This window comes from Ursus arctos, unplaced genomic scaffold (assembly GCF_023065955.2).
Source record: "Ursus arctos isolate Adak ecotype North America unplaced genomic scaffold, UrsArc2.0 scaffold_7, whole genome shotgun sequence".
Lineage (NCBI taxonomy): Eukaryota > Metazoa > Chordata > Mammalia > Carnivora > Ursidae > Ursus > Ursus arctos.
This window is the reverse complement of record NW_026623089.1, coordinates 27,788,698-27,801,704: the sequence shown is the minus strand read 5'-3', so window position 1 is coordinate 27,801,704 and position 13,007 is coordinate 27,788,698. Positions and strand designations below refer to the sequence as shown.

The following is a 13,007-nucleotide window of genomic DNA, read 5'->3' as shown; positions in this document are numbered from 1 at the left end:
GGATTAGACATTTACTATTTTAAAAGCTATTGCCGAACTGCCCTCTGAAAATACACCAACTCATGCTTTCACCAAGAATATATGAATGTATCCATTTTCTGAAGCCAATGCCAATACCTGATTATCTCTTAAAAAATTTTCCCCCCAATCTGACAGGCACAAAATGGCCTGCATTGTTTCAATTTGCTCCTCTCTAATAATAATGAGGCGAAAGAGTTTTTCATGTTTACTGGCCACACATGTTCCTCTTGTGAGAACTGTGTATACTGATATCATTTTATTTTCTGATTATTCTTTATTAAGATAAAATCTTAAATAAATAAATAAATAAAATTTATTAAGATATATAAAGATATAATCAATATTATAAATATTGAAAATATTTTCTCCTAGACTGTCACCTTTTTTTTTTAATTTTTTTTTAAGATTTTATTTATTTATGTGACAGAGAGACAGCCAGCGAGAGAGGGAACACAAGCAGAGGGAGTGGGAGAGGAAGAAGCAGGCTCATAGCGGAGGAGTCCGAAGTGGGACTCAATCCCGGAACGCCGGGATCACGCCCTGAGCCGAAGGCAGACGCTTAACGACTGCGCTACCCAGGCGCCCCACCTTTCTTTTTTAACTTAGTTTTGGGGACACCCTCAGATCAAAAAGAAGTGGTTTATACCTGTGTATATGCCAAAGCTAGCAGAGTCGCTGCTGCCATCTTGGTCCTTCGAGGAAGGGGAATTCTCCGGGACAGGAAGTAGAGCACTGTCACGGCTGTAACTGAAGTGATTCCCTGCAGGGAGGAAGGCATCTCGTCAAGTGCCAGGAAGAAATGTTCCACCCTCCTGCTTTCTGCTCATCTGATACATCTCTCCGCTAGAACCAGTGAGTAACCATGAGGTTTCTTGGGCCAGACACAGAACCATGGGTGGCTCCTCCTAGGATTACTCCTCAGTCTCCCCCACGCTCTTCTGCTTGCCACTTCAATGCTCGTGTGCCCCAAGGCTCTACCTGCAGTTTCTGCACCTATCACTGTACACACTCTCACTCTCTCTTCTCACGTGGGTGCCTCCCCAGGTGTGGCCCTCATTCTTTGCATCCTAATGCCTAATTTTACCTCCTCTCTAATCCTGTATTTTTAAAGCAGGGCTGACCCCAGCACATGAGGGTTATTATTTTCCTGGGCTGTGAGTAGAGGAGGTGATGGTGCTGGCAGCTAGTGCTAAAACAACCCAAAGTCTCATTTTCATTTCCCCCCACTGGCAATAGGATCTCCTCCCCACTTCCGTGATGCCAAGGAGAACGTTTTTCTATCACTTTCTATATCTATTTCACTTTTCCTTTTCAGAGTTGTTCACGATGACAATTTCAACCAGACTTTACTTACTACAAAATGCTGTTGGTGGAGGGGCCTGAGCCCACACAAGGTAACTGGCCCAAGCCCCAGTGTGGCCTTTGGGGATCTGAGGCCTCTGGAGCTCTCTCTGGGTGTGCTTCAATCATCTCATAGCCAGCACACCTCAGTCTGATGACATCCTCCATCTCCAGCCCAACACTCATTTCAACAGTCCATATCTGGGTGTGTCTTAAGCATGCCACAGAACAAACTTTGCATCTTCTTCACCTTCATTCCTATAACCAATCTTCTCCTCCTCAGAGCCTCTCTGTGATCTCCCATTCTCTTCAAGTCCCGCTCCTCCATGCAGCCTAGAGCCCCACCGCTCTCACCTGTATTACTGCAATGGCACCTCTGCTCCCTGCTGGCCTCCTTGTTGCCAGTCTTTTCCCTGCTCCAATGTATCATGCCCAGGCTCCGAAGCCAATCTTGACATGACCCCAGCAGGTGCTTAATAAATATTAGCTTAAATAAGATGAGAAATATTTATGATGTTCTTAGCTTCCTGGGGTTTTGGGTCAGCTCTGACAACTATGTGTTCAGCAACCACTGTCTTTGCCCTCTCTCTATTCAGCCTCATCTCCACTAAAATCACTCTCCTATGTGTGTGTCGGATTGAGGGAAGTTATCTTTTGCCAGATGGTAAAAGGCATATTTGAACTTCAAGAAGATGACAGTATCCCGAAAGCCAGAATTTGGCTGGAACAGGTGTGGGTAATTAGGACAAAAACATCACAGCAGAGAACTGGTGCTAAATTTCTTCTAAAAAGCAAAGGAAATCTAGTGCTCATTCTGCTCTATCCTCTCTCACTGCTGCCATCAGTGCCTCGGACGCCCCCAAAGCCTGTGAGGCTCCCTGTGCTCAGCAGCCAGTAACCACCAGCCAGACTTACCAGAATCCGGTGATCAAACTGCACCATGGTGGGATTCTCAAAAACATTCCTCAGGATGGGGGAGAAGGTAAAGAGATCCTCTGGGATCCAAGACTCTCCCATCTTCGGGAAAGAGTTGTAAACAAGCCCAGCATCCAGCCCTGCCACAAAAGCCCCTATATTCCAAGGGAAATGGTATTTATTAAAATGAGATAGAAAAGAGCTCAAGTACTAGATTTGACATAGAAAAAGTCTATTATCCCAAAGTTAGACAAAAGGAATAGTCAGAGAATAAAAAGATCTACGGAAGGGGTTCTCAAACAGAATACACATCATCATCACCATGAAACTTAAAAAAAAAAAAAAACCACAACACAAGTGCATCCTCACCTTCTCCCACCCCAAGATTCTGCATGCGTCCCATAAAGGAGTGAACTAGAGGCATATTGGATGGAAACATTCCCTTAGAGATTTTGATGCCCTCCTTATCCCACTATGAACTTGATCTATTCTGGAAATGCTCTTCCCCCAAATATCTGCATAATTTACTCCTTCATTTCCTCAGGTCTCCACTCAATGTCACCTTATCAAAGAGCTCTCCCCAATGATCCTGTGTAAGACAGCACTTCCCCAAACCCACCTCTATCCCCTTATCCTGCTTTATTTTTTTCACAGCACTGAACACCATCTGCCATATGTTTTCATTGTTTATTATCTGTCTTCCCCAAGTGCTCAAAAAAAAAATGTTTGTTGAGTGAACAGAGAAGTGAAAAAATTTATAAACTAAATCCTGGATAAACACATAAAGTATCCATGAGTTAATGGATGACTGATCCATTATTTATGATCAAAGACGACTCAAGGATGTTTAGATCACATTCCTTGTTTTTATAAATAGCATTTATAAAGTCAAAATTCATGTTCTTCCACCAAAAAGGGGGGGAGATGAATCACTGGTTTGATGGTTTTCTTTAGAGCAGTGCTACTCCAAAGAACTTTCTGTGATGATGGAAATGTTCTCTATCTGCCAGCCAACACAGTAGCTGCTAGCCACATGTGGGTACTGAGCACTTGAAATGTGGCTAGTGTAACTGAGGAGCTAAATTTTAAATTTTATTTAATTTTAATTAAGCTTAAACAGTCACATGAGGCTAGTGATTAATGTATTGGACAGTACACTTCTCGAGTGAGAGAGGTAGGGTACAGGTGTGATCTAAAGAACGAAAAAGACCTGTGTCAGTCTCTTCACCCCAATGAGCTCCTCATCTTAGACCATCTTTGAGGAAAGGGCTTTTCTCTGATTTGCACCTAGCCTTTGCTACATGCCAGGTACTGTTCTGAGCACGTCACATGTATCACTCATACTATTACCACCATCCCTATTTTACAATGAGGTCACTGAGGCCCAGGAGGTTATACAGCTTGCCCAAGGTCAGATAGTTCATAGGTGCTAAAGCCAGGATTCAAACCTACGCAGTCTGGATCCAGATAAATGCTCAATATTTGTGTTCAAATGCCTGGAAAGCAGGGTTTTTGGAAGGAAGGAACAGAAAACAGAAAATGGAAAAAAAAAAAAAAAAAGAAAAGAAAACAGAGAATGAAGATGGTGAGTATGAGAGAGGCAGGTGTGAAAGGGAAATATGGAGGTGCAGGAGGAAAGGACAAAGCGTTCAGCAAGAGACCCGAGCGTGGAACAAAACTAGACCACGCTGGATGAGAAGGATCCTACCTGAGAGAGCAGTAAGGAACACCAGGCCTGCTGTTCCGTGCGCACATCGTCTCAACCACAGGAGCTGACGAGTTTCAGGTAACTAAAGAAGAAAAGAAAACCATTCAGAGACACTGTGCTGCAGGAACTAAGGGAGGCAGCAAAGATCTCCAAGGCCAAACACAAGTGACAACCTAATGTCAGATCTTTTCTGACCTCCTAAATAGGGTAAGCACTCCCCGCAGATATTCTGGTCTAATATGCATCATATCTTACTACATTGATACATTTATTATCTGTCTTCCTTATTATCCTGTAAGTCTTGCGAAGGCAGGAACTGCCATCTGTCTTGCTTAATCCTAACCCAGTGCTTGGTACGTAAGTACTGAACACATATATGTCCAATAATGATTTGCATTGTTCAAGGGAAAAGTGCTTCACCATGGTTAAAATGATGCGGCTGAAGATATAGGACTAGATTTTCATGTTGTTTGCGGTATTTCGTGTTTAGCAAATATAGTCAGAATGAAAACTGTATAAAATCCCTAAAGTAGAGGGAAGCCTGGGTCGCGCAGTCGGTTAAGGGCCCAACTCTTGGTTTCGGCTCAGGTAGTGATCTCAGGTCGTGAGACCAAGCCCTGCGTCAGGCTCCACGCTCATCCCACAGCCTGCTTGAGGCCCTCTGTCTCCCTCTGCCCCTCCCCGCCGTGCACACACACACACTCTCTCTCTTAAATAAATCTATAAATCTTAAAAAAAAAAAAAAGTCCCCAAAGTAGGGATTCTTGCATTTAGTGTTTTGGTAAGATCAAAATTTCATTTTATTTTTACAGTAGCCAACTTCTGATACTAATCAATGAATCAACAAATATTTATAAAGAATTTTATAAACAGATTACCATAAAGATACAAAGGAGTTAAGTCAGAGTGCTGCCCTTAAATGGTCTATAATCTAGTATATGAAGAGTGAGGTATCATTACGAAGATATCATAGGACCGTATATCACTGCTATCTAGCAGAACTTTCTGTGATGATAGAAATGTTCTATTATCTGCACTGGCCAATATGTGGCTAATGAGGACCTGAAATGAAGCCATAGTACCTGAAAATTTTTTAAAAAGTTAATTTTATTTAAATTTCAAGTAAATAACTGCTTTTTAAAACTAAACATTTTATTTAATTTGAATTAAAATTTAAATAGCCACATGTGACTAGTAGATACTGTGTTGCACAGCATGACATGTTTGACTATCGTCTCAAATCCTTTATGCAATTAGTGGACTATAAATAAATAGAGAAAAACAGTTGATAATTAAAAAGTCATTGGCAAGCTTTCAGAGTACCATTTCCAGTACAGAGTGTTTAGGAATACATGGGTATATGTGCAGGCACATGGGTGAATGCACGGGTGTGTATGTACAGCGGTGGGTGGGTGGGAGTGCCAGATGACAAGAAGTAAAGAGTGGGTTGTCAGCAAGTACAGTTACAGACGTAAGCAATTCATTTGGGAAGTTTGGCTTTGAAAGAGAACAAGAATTATTCCAATGCAGACTATCTATTATGCCAATGTTTTGACCCCATCTGGCTTCCCATCGGAATGACCACCAAATCCACAACTCCTTTCCTTATTGGAATCGAGGCTACTCATTCCAATACCTACTGGATAATTCTACTTAAAAGTCCTACCGGCATCTCAAACTTCATTCCATCAACAGGTTATCCAGGTCAACCATGGCTCTAATTCCTAAGATAATACTCATTTTTAGAAAAACTAATATTTTCCTTTAATCAGCGTATAGGAAAATACTTACAGGCAAGATCACTAAGATCACAAGATCAGACTTGGCGGACTTGATGAATGGTAGGTCCCCATCTAAAGAACAAACAACTCTCACGGCTTTTATATACCATCAGAGGTCCAGAAACAACTTTCATCATGGCCTTCCTCACCTGGGTAGCCACCATTCATCTGGGAGTCAAACATGGTTGGGAGAGCTGCTGTTGCAACCCCTTCCCACCATTCCTAAAATTCATGTTTTCACTTTTCCCAAAAGGCAATGCGGACAGAATATTTGGCCCCTGTACTAATTTTCCTCTGAATGAGTTGTTCCAGCTCAAAAGAATCATGGCACATTTTATTTTGCAGTTCCAAAGCTTTCCAGCATCTCAAAGTTCAGTGTTTCTATCATCTTTGGTTATACCCAATTTCTGGTAAATAGGTAGATGTTACTAAGGGAATGTGTGCAGTTTGATTTATAATTTCCCATTAGAAGCAGAATTTCTGTTGCTCTGACCTTGTCAGGATCTGTGCAGATATACTAACAATACAGACTGACTTTTACCTTGTGCTGAGGGAGTAGCAGTGAGAGTGAAGTCCACAAGCTGGCACAGTACAGAACAAGGGCCGATCCCAGGTGGGCAGCGAGGCGGTACTGACTGACCCGAGGGATGTCGTGGGAGTCTGGTTTTTCTTCTAATCCACTTTTCACCATATACCATCCCAACAGACCCTGGAACCAAAAACAGAAGAGGCAAATAAAACAAGGCTGGATCTGTCCATTCAACTGTACTATTTAAGAAAGTGAGTTGTCAGTTATCAGGAGTACTCCCAACCTGACCTCTCCTTTCCATACCTTCCCATATCCCCAATATCCCAGGAGTCATACCCTACCCACATTTTCACATAAAGCACCATAAATGCTTGACCACTCTTTGGATTAACATTTTACTGAAGTATAAGTCAAATGTAGAAAAGTACACAGAAGCTTATTTATAGGCAAAACCTTAAAAATATCTGATATAATTTAACATTATGTAAAGTGAAATTTAAGTAAATGTAAGAATAAAAGGAAAGTTTTTTTCTATAAAAACTAGATTAGGCATTTTGGAAAAGCTTTGATAAAGATAACTGCTTAAAAACAATTACTGTCAGGGCGCCCGGATGGCTCAGTCGTTAAGCGTCTGCCTTCGGCTCAGGGCGTGATCCCAGGGTTCTGGGATCGAGCCCCACATCGGGCTCCATGCTCTTCTGGGAGCCTGCTTCTTCCTCTCCCACTCCCCCTGCTTGTGTTCCCTCCCTCACTGGCTGTCTCTCTGTCAAATAAATAAATAAAATCCTTAAAAAAAATAAAAAATAAAAACAATTACTGTCAAGTTAGTAGGAATAGACAATAATAAAAGTCTTGGGTGGAGGGGAATCATAAAAATCTGTAAGGCTTTGCTGGCTGATGGCTTTGCAAATATCAGTTCCCACTCCTCTTTAAGGAAAATGAAATGAAATGATAGTTTACGGGGATGCAAGAGATCTGAAGTTAAACTCCAGTCAGAGGGGTGCCTGGGTGGCTCAGTCGTTAAGCATCTGCCTTTGGCTCAGGTCACGATCCCGAAATGTCGGGATCAAGCCCTGCATGGAGCCCCGCATCAGGCTCCCTGCTCAGCGGGAAGCCTGCTTCTCCCTCTCCCACTCCCCCTGCTTGTGTTCTCTCTCTCACTGCCTCTCTCTATGTCAAATAAATAAAAAAAATCTTTAAACTCCAATCAGAGAACTCAAAGAACAGGCCTTAGCTCTTCATTAAAAAAAAAAAAAAGTAATAAAAGTACAAGTTTAAGCTTAAAAGTTCAAGGTATGTATTACTCTGATACCCTGCTTTAGTTTTTTCAATTAACCAAACAACTGTCGGTTTCACTTCTATCAGATAAGATACAGCCCTTTCAACCCCACCCTCCCAAGTGAACAGAAGCGTGTCAGAGAGGTGGGATTCTCCCACCTCTTCTACATAGATCTCTTCAGGAAATCTTTTGGGGTATGTCTTGCCCTCTTAGTGATTACCCTGGATGTTCTAATCATCTTGTTTTCATCTGCATAGGACACTGGAAGACAAAGGAGTATACCGTGTGATTTGCCAGCCTCCCTTCTTCTTCCCATAATCCTATCGGCCATCTTCAAATTGCTGTGTTCCTGGGAGTCTGTCTTTGGGGTGGTTTATTTTTTAATCCCAAAATAAACTTCCACTTTGTTCCACCAACCCTCCCCTAATTATTATTAGACTTTTATTAATGTCTCTTTATCTGTTTCTATTGCCTCTATTTTGTCTCTTCCATCTCCTTCTTTAATTCCTTCTAACTGGTTCTTATTCTTACTACTTCTGAGTTTAATTAACCAATTAGCTTCTTCCCAAATTTTGATGTTTCTTTGATGCTCTAAGACTCTCTGAGGGCCTATAATCGTGACCCAAATATTTGTATGTACCTTCTCTCATATTGCTTTCCTTGGCTCTCAGTCTCAGTGAACCTGTAACTGTGGGGTTCTTCAAATTCGCTTCTTTAGCCATTCTAGCACAGGAATCCCTTTCCCCATCTAGCAGACAAGTCAGAAAAGGGGAGGAGACAAGAACCCAGGAGGAGAGCCATGAGAGGAAAGAACCTCTTGTGACACAAAAATATATTGACTGAGCGCTAATTCCAGGCACTAAACGAAGTACTTTATATGCATGATATCCATGACCTCTCTCATTTAATAGTAGGCACTATTATTAACCCTATTTACAGGTAAGGAAAGCATAGCCTACAGAAGGTAGATAACCTGCCCTACTAAGTGGCAGGGCTGGGCAGGTAACACTAAAATTCATCTTCTTTCCCACTCTGTTGTACAAACTCAGATGCCTTCCTTAAAAACAATCCCAACTAGGAAGCTCCTGGAAGCATCTCTGGTTTCCCAAACTTGAATGAATCTTACCTGGAAGCAGACTAACCCACACAGGGCAAGAACACGTCCTTTCATGCCACGGCTGAGCCAGCCCTTTCTCCAAAAGTAGGCAGCAGGCAGGATGTACGCGAGGCCCACAAGGCGACCCCACATTCGGTGTGAGTACTCCATGTACCAGATGAACTTGAATTCAGGCAATGTCATGTCATGATTCAAGCTGGGTGAAAAGGGAAGTCAAAAAAGAAAGAGGAAACATCCATATTTATTTCCAGAGAGAATGCAGGAGCATTCTCCGTTTTGAAGCTTGAAATGAAAGGCCTGCCTTCTTCCTCATCAGTGACCTCAGGATCACTTTGGAATGGGAGGTTTTGAGTAGGGAGCTCACTAAACATAAGTGAAGCAAATATCAAGAAATAATGGAATCTAACTGTTCTGAAATGTTTAAATAAGCAAAAGATTGAAAGGGCTTACTGGGATGTTTACCTGATTTTCTATTATACTTACTTTAAAAAAATATTTTATTTATTTATTAGAGAGAGAGAGAGAGAAAGCACGAGCGCACAAGTGGGGGGAGGGGCAGAGGGAGAAAGAGACTCCCCGCTGAACAAAGGGCCTGATGCAGGCTCAATCCCAGGACCCCAGGATCATGACTTGAGCTTAAGGCAGACGCTTAACCAACTGAGCCACCCAGATGCCCCTATACTTACATTTTAAATTCCGGAAATTGCTGATATTTTTGGAATTCTGTTTCCCATTCCTCTTGACTGGTAGGTGGCTTCATCTCCTTTATCAAATGCCAGTCTACCATTGAGAGACCAGACTCTGTCAACCTTAAGATAAGAAAGAAGTGTGTGTGCGCACGCACACATACACACAATGCTGGATTTCTCATTAATGGTTTATAGAAACAAATGGATCTGAACTTAACCCCTCTAAAGGTGAACACATCATTTCACTGTATCCTTTTTTTGACACCTTGCTTTCTTCTTACTGCTTAACATTTCACCAGAAACAGCTGCCATTAGGTACAAATTTCTTTTTTTTTTTTTTTTTTTAAAGATTTTTTATTTATTTAGTTGACAGAGATAGAGACAGCCAGCGAGAGAGGGAACACCCCCCAGGGAGAGTGGGAGAGGAAGAAGCAGGCTCCAAGCGGAGAAGCCTGATGTGGGGCTCGATCCCATAACGCCAGGATCACGCCCTGAGCCGAAGGCAGATGCTTAACGACTACGCCACCCAGGCGCCCCAAATTTCTTTACTCCTTGTTCTCTCAATCCTTTCATTCAGCTCTCTTTACTTCTTTCTTTCACTAGCATTCCTTAACTAGTAAAATCAATCCTTAGAGCAAAGAAACGTGCCCTAAATGAATAAGTGACATTATTTACAGAGGGAAAAGAGATTTGTAAAGCAGTTTCGATTCTTGAGTGAATTTAAAGCTAATACAACTTAAATTTGTTGCAGTTTCCCATAACAGCCCATATAACATAAGGTATTTTGAAATAAGAGCACAGGCAATGTGGAGGGAATTTGAGGAACACATACTATATAAACACCAGAAGGTATTTTCACCAAAAGGAGTGAGGGTTCCTAAAGTGAAAGGCTGATTTTAGATCAGAGGCAGGAAATGTGTAAGATGAACCTGGAACATCTTATCCAGAAAGCTAAGAATTTAATTACTAGGTTACTAGGATTCTGTCAAAAAGACCCAGCAGGCAATTTGAAGAGGCTCCCATTGACTAAAGATGGAACGATTTGAGCAAATCATCAGTGCAATGAATTGAAACATCAAATACGTTTAAAAATATGACCTTGTAATACTTAAAAACCCAAACCCTTTATTGATCACCTTTGGAGGATGCTTGGGAACCACTTTATTATTTTCAAAATTGATAAATAAAGAGAAAGATTCAAGTATTTATCCTGCCTTTCTTATACAAACTGTACCTTATGATAACCAAATTGTTGATGAGGGCAAGTTTCTCTTTAGAGTTGAGCTAATAAAATATTACAGTTTTGTAACTCTAATGAAATCATGGATCTAGGCAATGACCATCAATGGCTGTTGGCATCTCTAGTGGACACCAGATATTTATGAATGTTGTAATCACCCGTGAAGTATTTTGCCCCATGCTCCCAATCTGAGACTGATCAAGCAAAAACCGGTTTACATGAAATACTGGGGATAATAGGACATGTTAAACACCACGACAAGAATGCAGTTAACAAATCCAGACTGGGAAACTCCATAGGACCAGTCAGTTATGTTTCTGGGAGGGAGGGAGAAGAATCTAAATCTATAAAGTCTCTGTATAGATTTAAAGGGACCTAAGAGGCATGCAAACCAATTGTGATCTATTTATGTGGATTTAATTTAAACAAACTGCACAAAAATTTTTGAGACAAATTTGAAAACTGTTTGTAGAAGGAAAATATGTAAAAATAATGCACAGCAAACAGGTAAGACCTAAACCAGGCTTTATGAAGGGCTCCCAATAATAAAACTCTAAACTGTTCTACGGCAGGCAAGCCCTCAGACAAGTCCCTCTTTAGGCCTCAGTTTCTACATATATAAAATAAGGGAACGAGACTAGATGATTCCTAAGGTCCCTTCCCCCTTAGTCACCCTGTGCTTCTACTAATTACCCAAAGAACTGACTCACTACGAGCAAATTACTCACCTAGTCACTCCACCAAGAATAACTGCTCCAGCCACTGTTCCACTGCAGACCAGGAGCCATCGGCCCACCACCCGCTCAGCAGCTTTTGAGGGAAGGGACACTGTACCCCTTCCGGACTGCAAAGCTACTTCAGAGATGGTGCTGTATTGCCCTGGCCTCAAGGGGCGTCTGATCCCACAGCTGCAACCACACTAAGGATCAAGACAGACAAATTAGAACTGGAGACAAAGGGAAAGGCCTCAGTCCACTGCTCTCACACACAATCCCATTCTGTCTAGAGTGGAATACCCTGTATGGCCACATCTCCACTGCTTCTGCCCTAGTAAATCATCATGTATCCGGATTACTGCATCCAGCCACAGCTGGTTTTCCTGCGTCTAGTTTTGCCTCACTCCAATCCATCCCCACACTACATGAACCTTCGGGTCTCTGCATAATTCCCCCAGACTTAACTCTACACCTAGATATGGATTATTTTCCTTCTCGCTGACTGGGTTGCTCCTTGTCCCCTGATTGAGAATATCTACTATAGATCTCAGTTCAGATGTCACCTCCTCTATGAAATGTCCCTAGATTCTCCTGGGTCTGCAACAGGTCATTCTCACAGCACACTGTACTTTCCCTATCTCAGCCCTTAACACAGTATAATGTACTTCAGGTTCATTTGTCTCCATCTCCCACTAAGCTATGAGTTGCGGGACAGCAGTGTCCGTAAGTCTGGCTCTTTCTCTCTTGCCACTTTTTCTAACAGTTCCCTTACACAACAAGACAACAAGACAAACGAATTACAAATGAATTAACTGTGCCTTCCTCCAGGGCAGGAGCCTTTTGGTATTTACCTTTTGCTTCCCCGTTCCCAACACATAATAATCACTCAATAATTATTTGTTGAGCGAATGCACGTCTTCTGACTCTGTCCCTGAGTCTAAAGATTCGTGTACTGTTTCCTAACTTTAAACAATTTAAATTAAGCCTCGATTTCCTTCTCCGTAGAATGGGGTTATAGTTCCTTACCTGACTACCTGCGGGCTTTTAGCAAAAATCAAATATTTAGGTAAAACTAACTGAGCTTTAGTATGTGCTAAACGGTTGCTGTATATGAAATTATTTAATCTTGATCACAACTTTATGAAGTAGGTATTGCTATTCCCATTTTACAGATTAAGAAATTAAGGCACAAAAAGATTACTTAACTTGGCTAATATCATACAGCCAGTAAGTGGCAGGTCCGGATCCTACCTCAAGGGCTCTGGGCACAAAGTAATGCGTTGTGCGTCCTAAGGAACTACGGCAATGTGATGTGGGGTTATCGATTATCTTCCTCCTTACTCTTTCGACCCCTGTACGATTCCGCGACTGAGTCCTCTGCGGTGCAATACCTGCGTTCTAGGCGCCGCCCTAGGAACTAGGGGCCGAAGACACGGGCTCCCCATCAAGGCCTTCAGGGGCGGAAAGAGTAATCGCTGCATACTGAAGACAGTGCAAAGAAACCACCTCCACACCCCAACTCTCTGTGGTCTCCTTTCTCCACCACCGAACACAGAAACACTTCCGGGTCATGCAGAGCGAGCCCCTCCTTCTCAGAAGGCAGGGGCTAGTAGTGACTGCGACTGCGACTGCGCCAGCGACTCGGCTTTCGCGGGGGCTGCTGGGTCCGGG

At 42.2% G+C, this 13,007-nt stretch overlaps 1 protein-coding gene across 4 annotated transcripts in view; it reads right to left on the bottom strand.

Annotated features, from left to right (window-relative positions):
- The window catches only part of LOC113251817 (cytochrome c oxidase assembly protein COX15 homolog), a 28,418-nt gene extending 15,419 nt beyond the window's left edge, over positions 1-12,999 (bottom strand). For 2 of the 4 annotated variants that reach the window (XM_044382039.3, XM_044382038.3), the window contains exons 1-8: positions 12,728-12,992; positions 11,349-11,539; positions 9,378-9,500; positions 8,701-8,887; positions 6,308-6,475; positions 3,986-4,067; positions 2,278-2,432; positions 668-781 (exon numbers count right to left, since the gene is read on the bottom strand). In XM_044382039.3, the coding sequence (XP_044237974.1) occupies positions 668-781; positions 2,278-2,432; positions 3,986-4,067; positions 6,308-6,475; positions 8,701-8,887; positions 9,378-9,500; positions 11,349-11,539; positions 12,728-12,817 (1,110 nt within the window). In that variant the 5' untranslated portion in view covers positions 12,818-12,992. The other 2 variants (XM_026493854.4, XM_044382040.3) reach the window with 2 other exon arrangements.
- Positions 13,000-13,007: the final 8 nt, after the last annotated feature.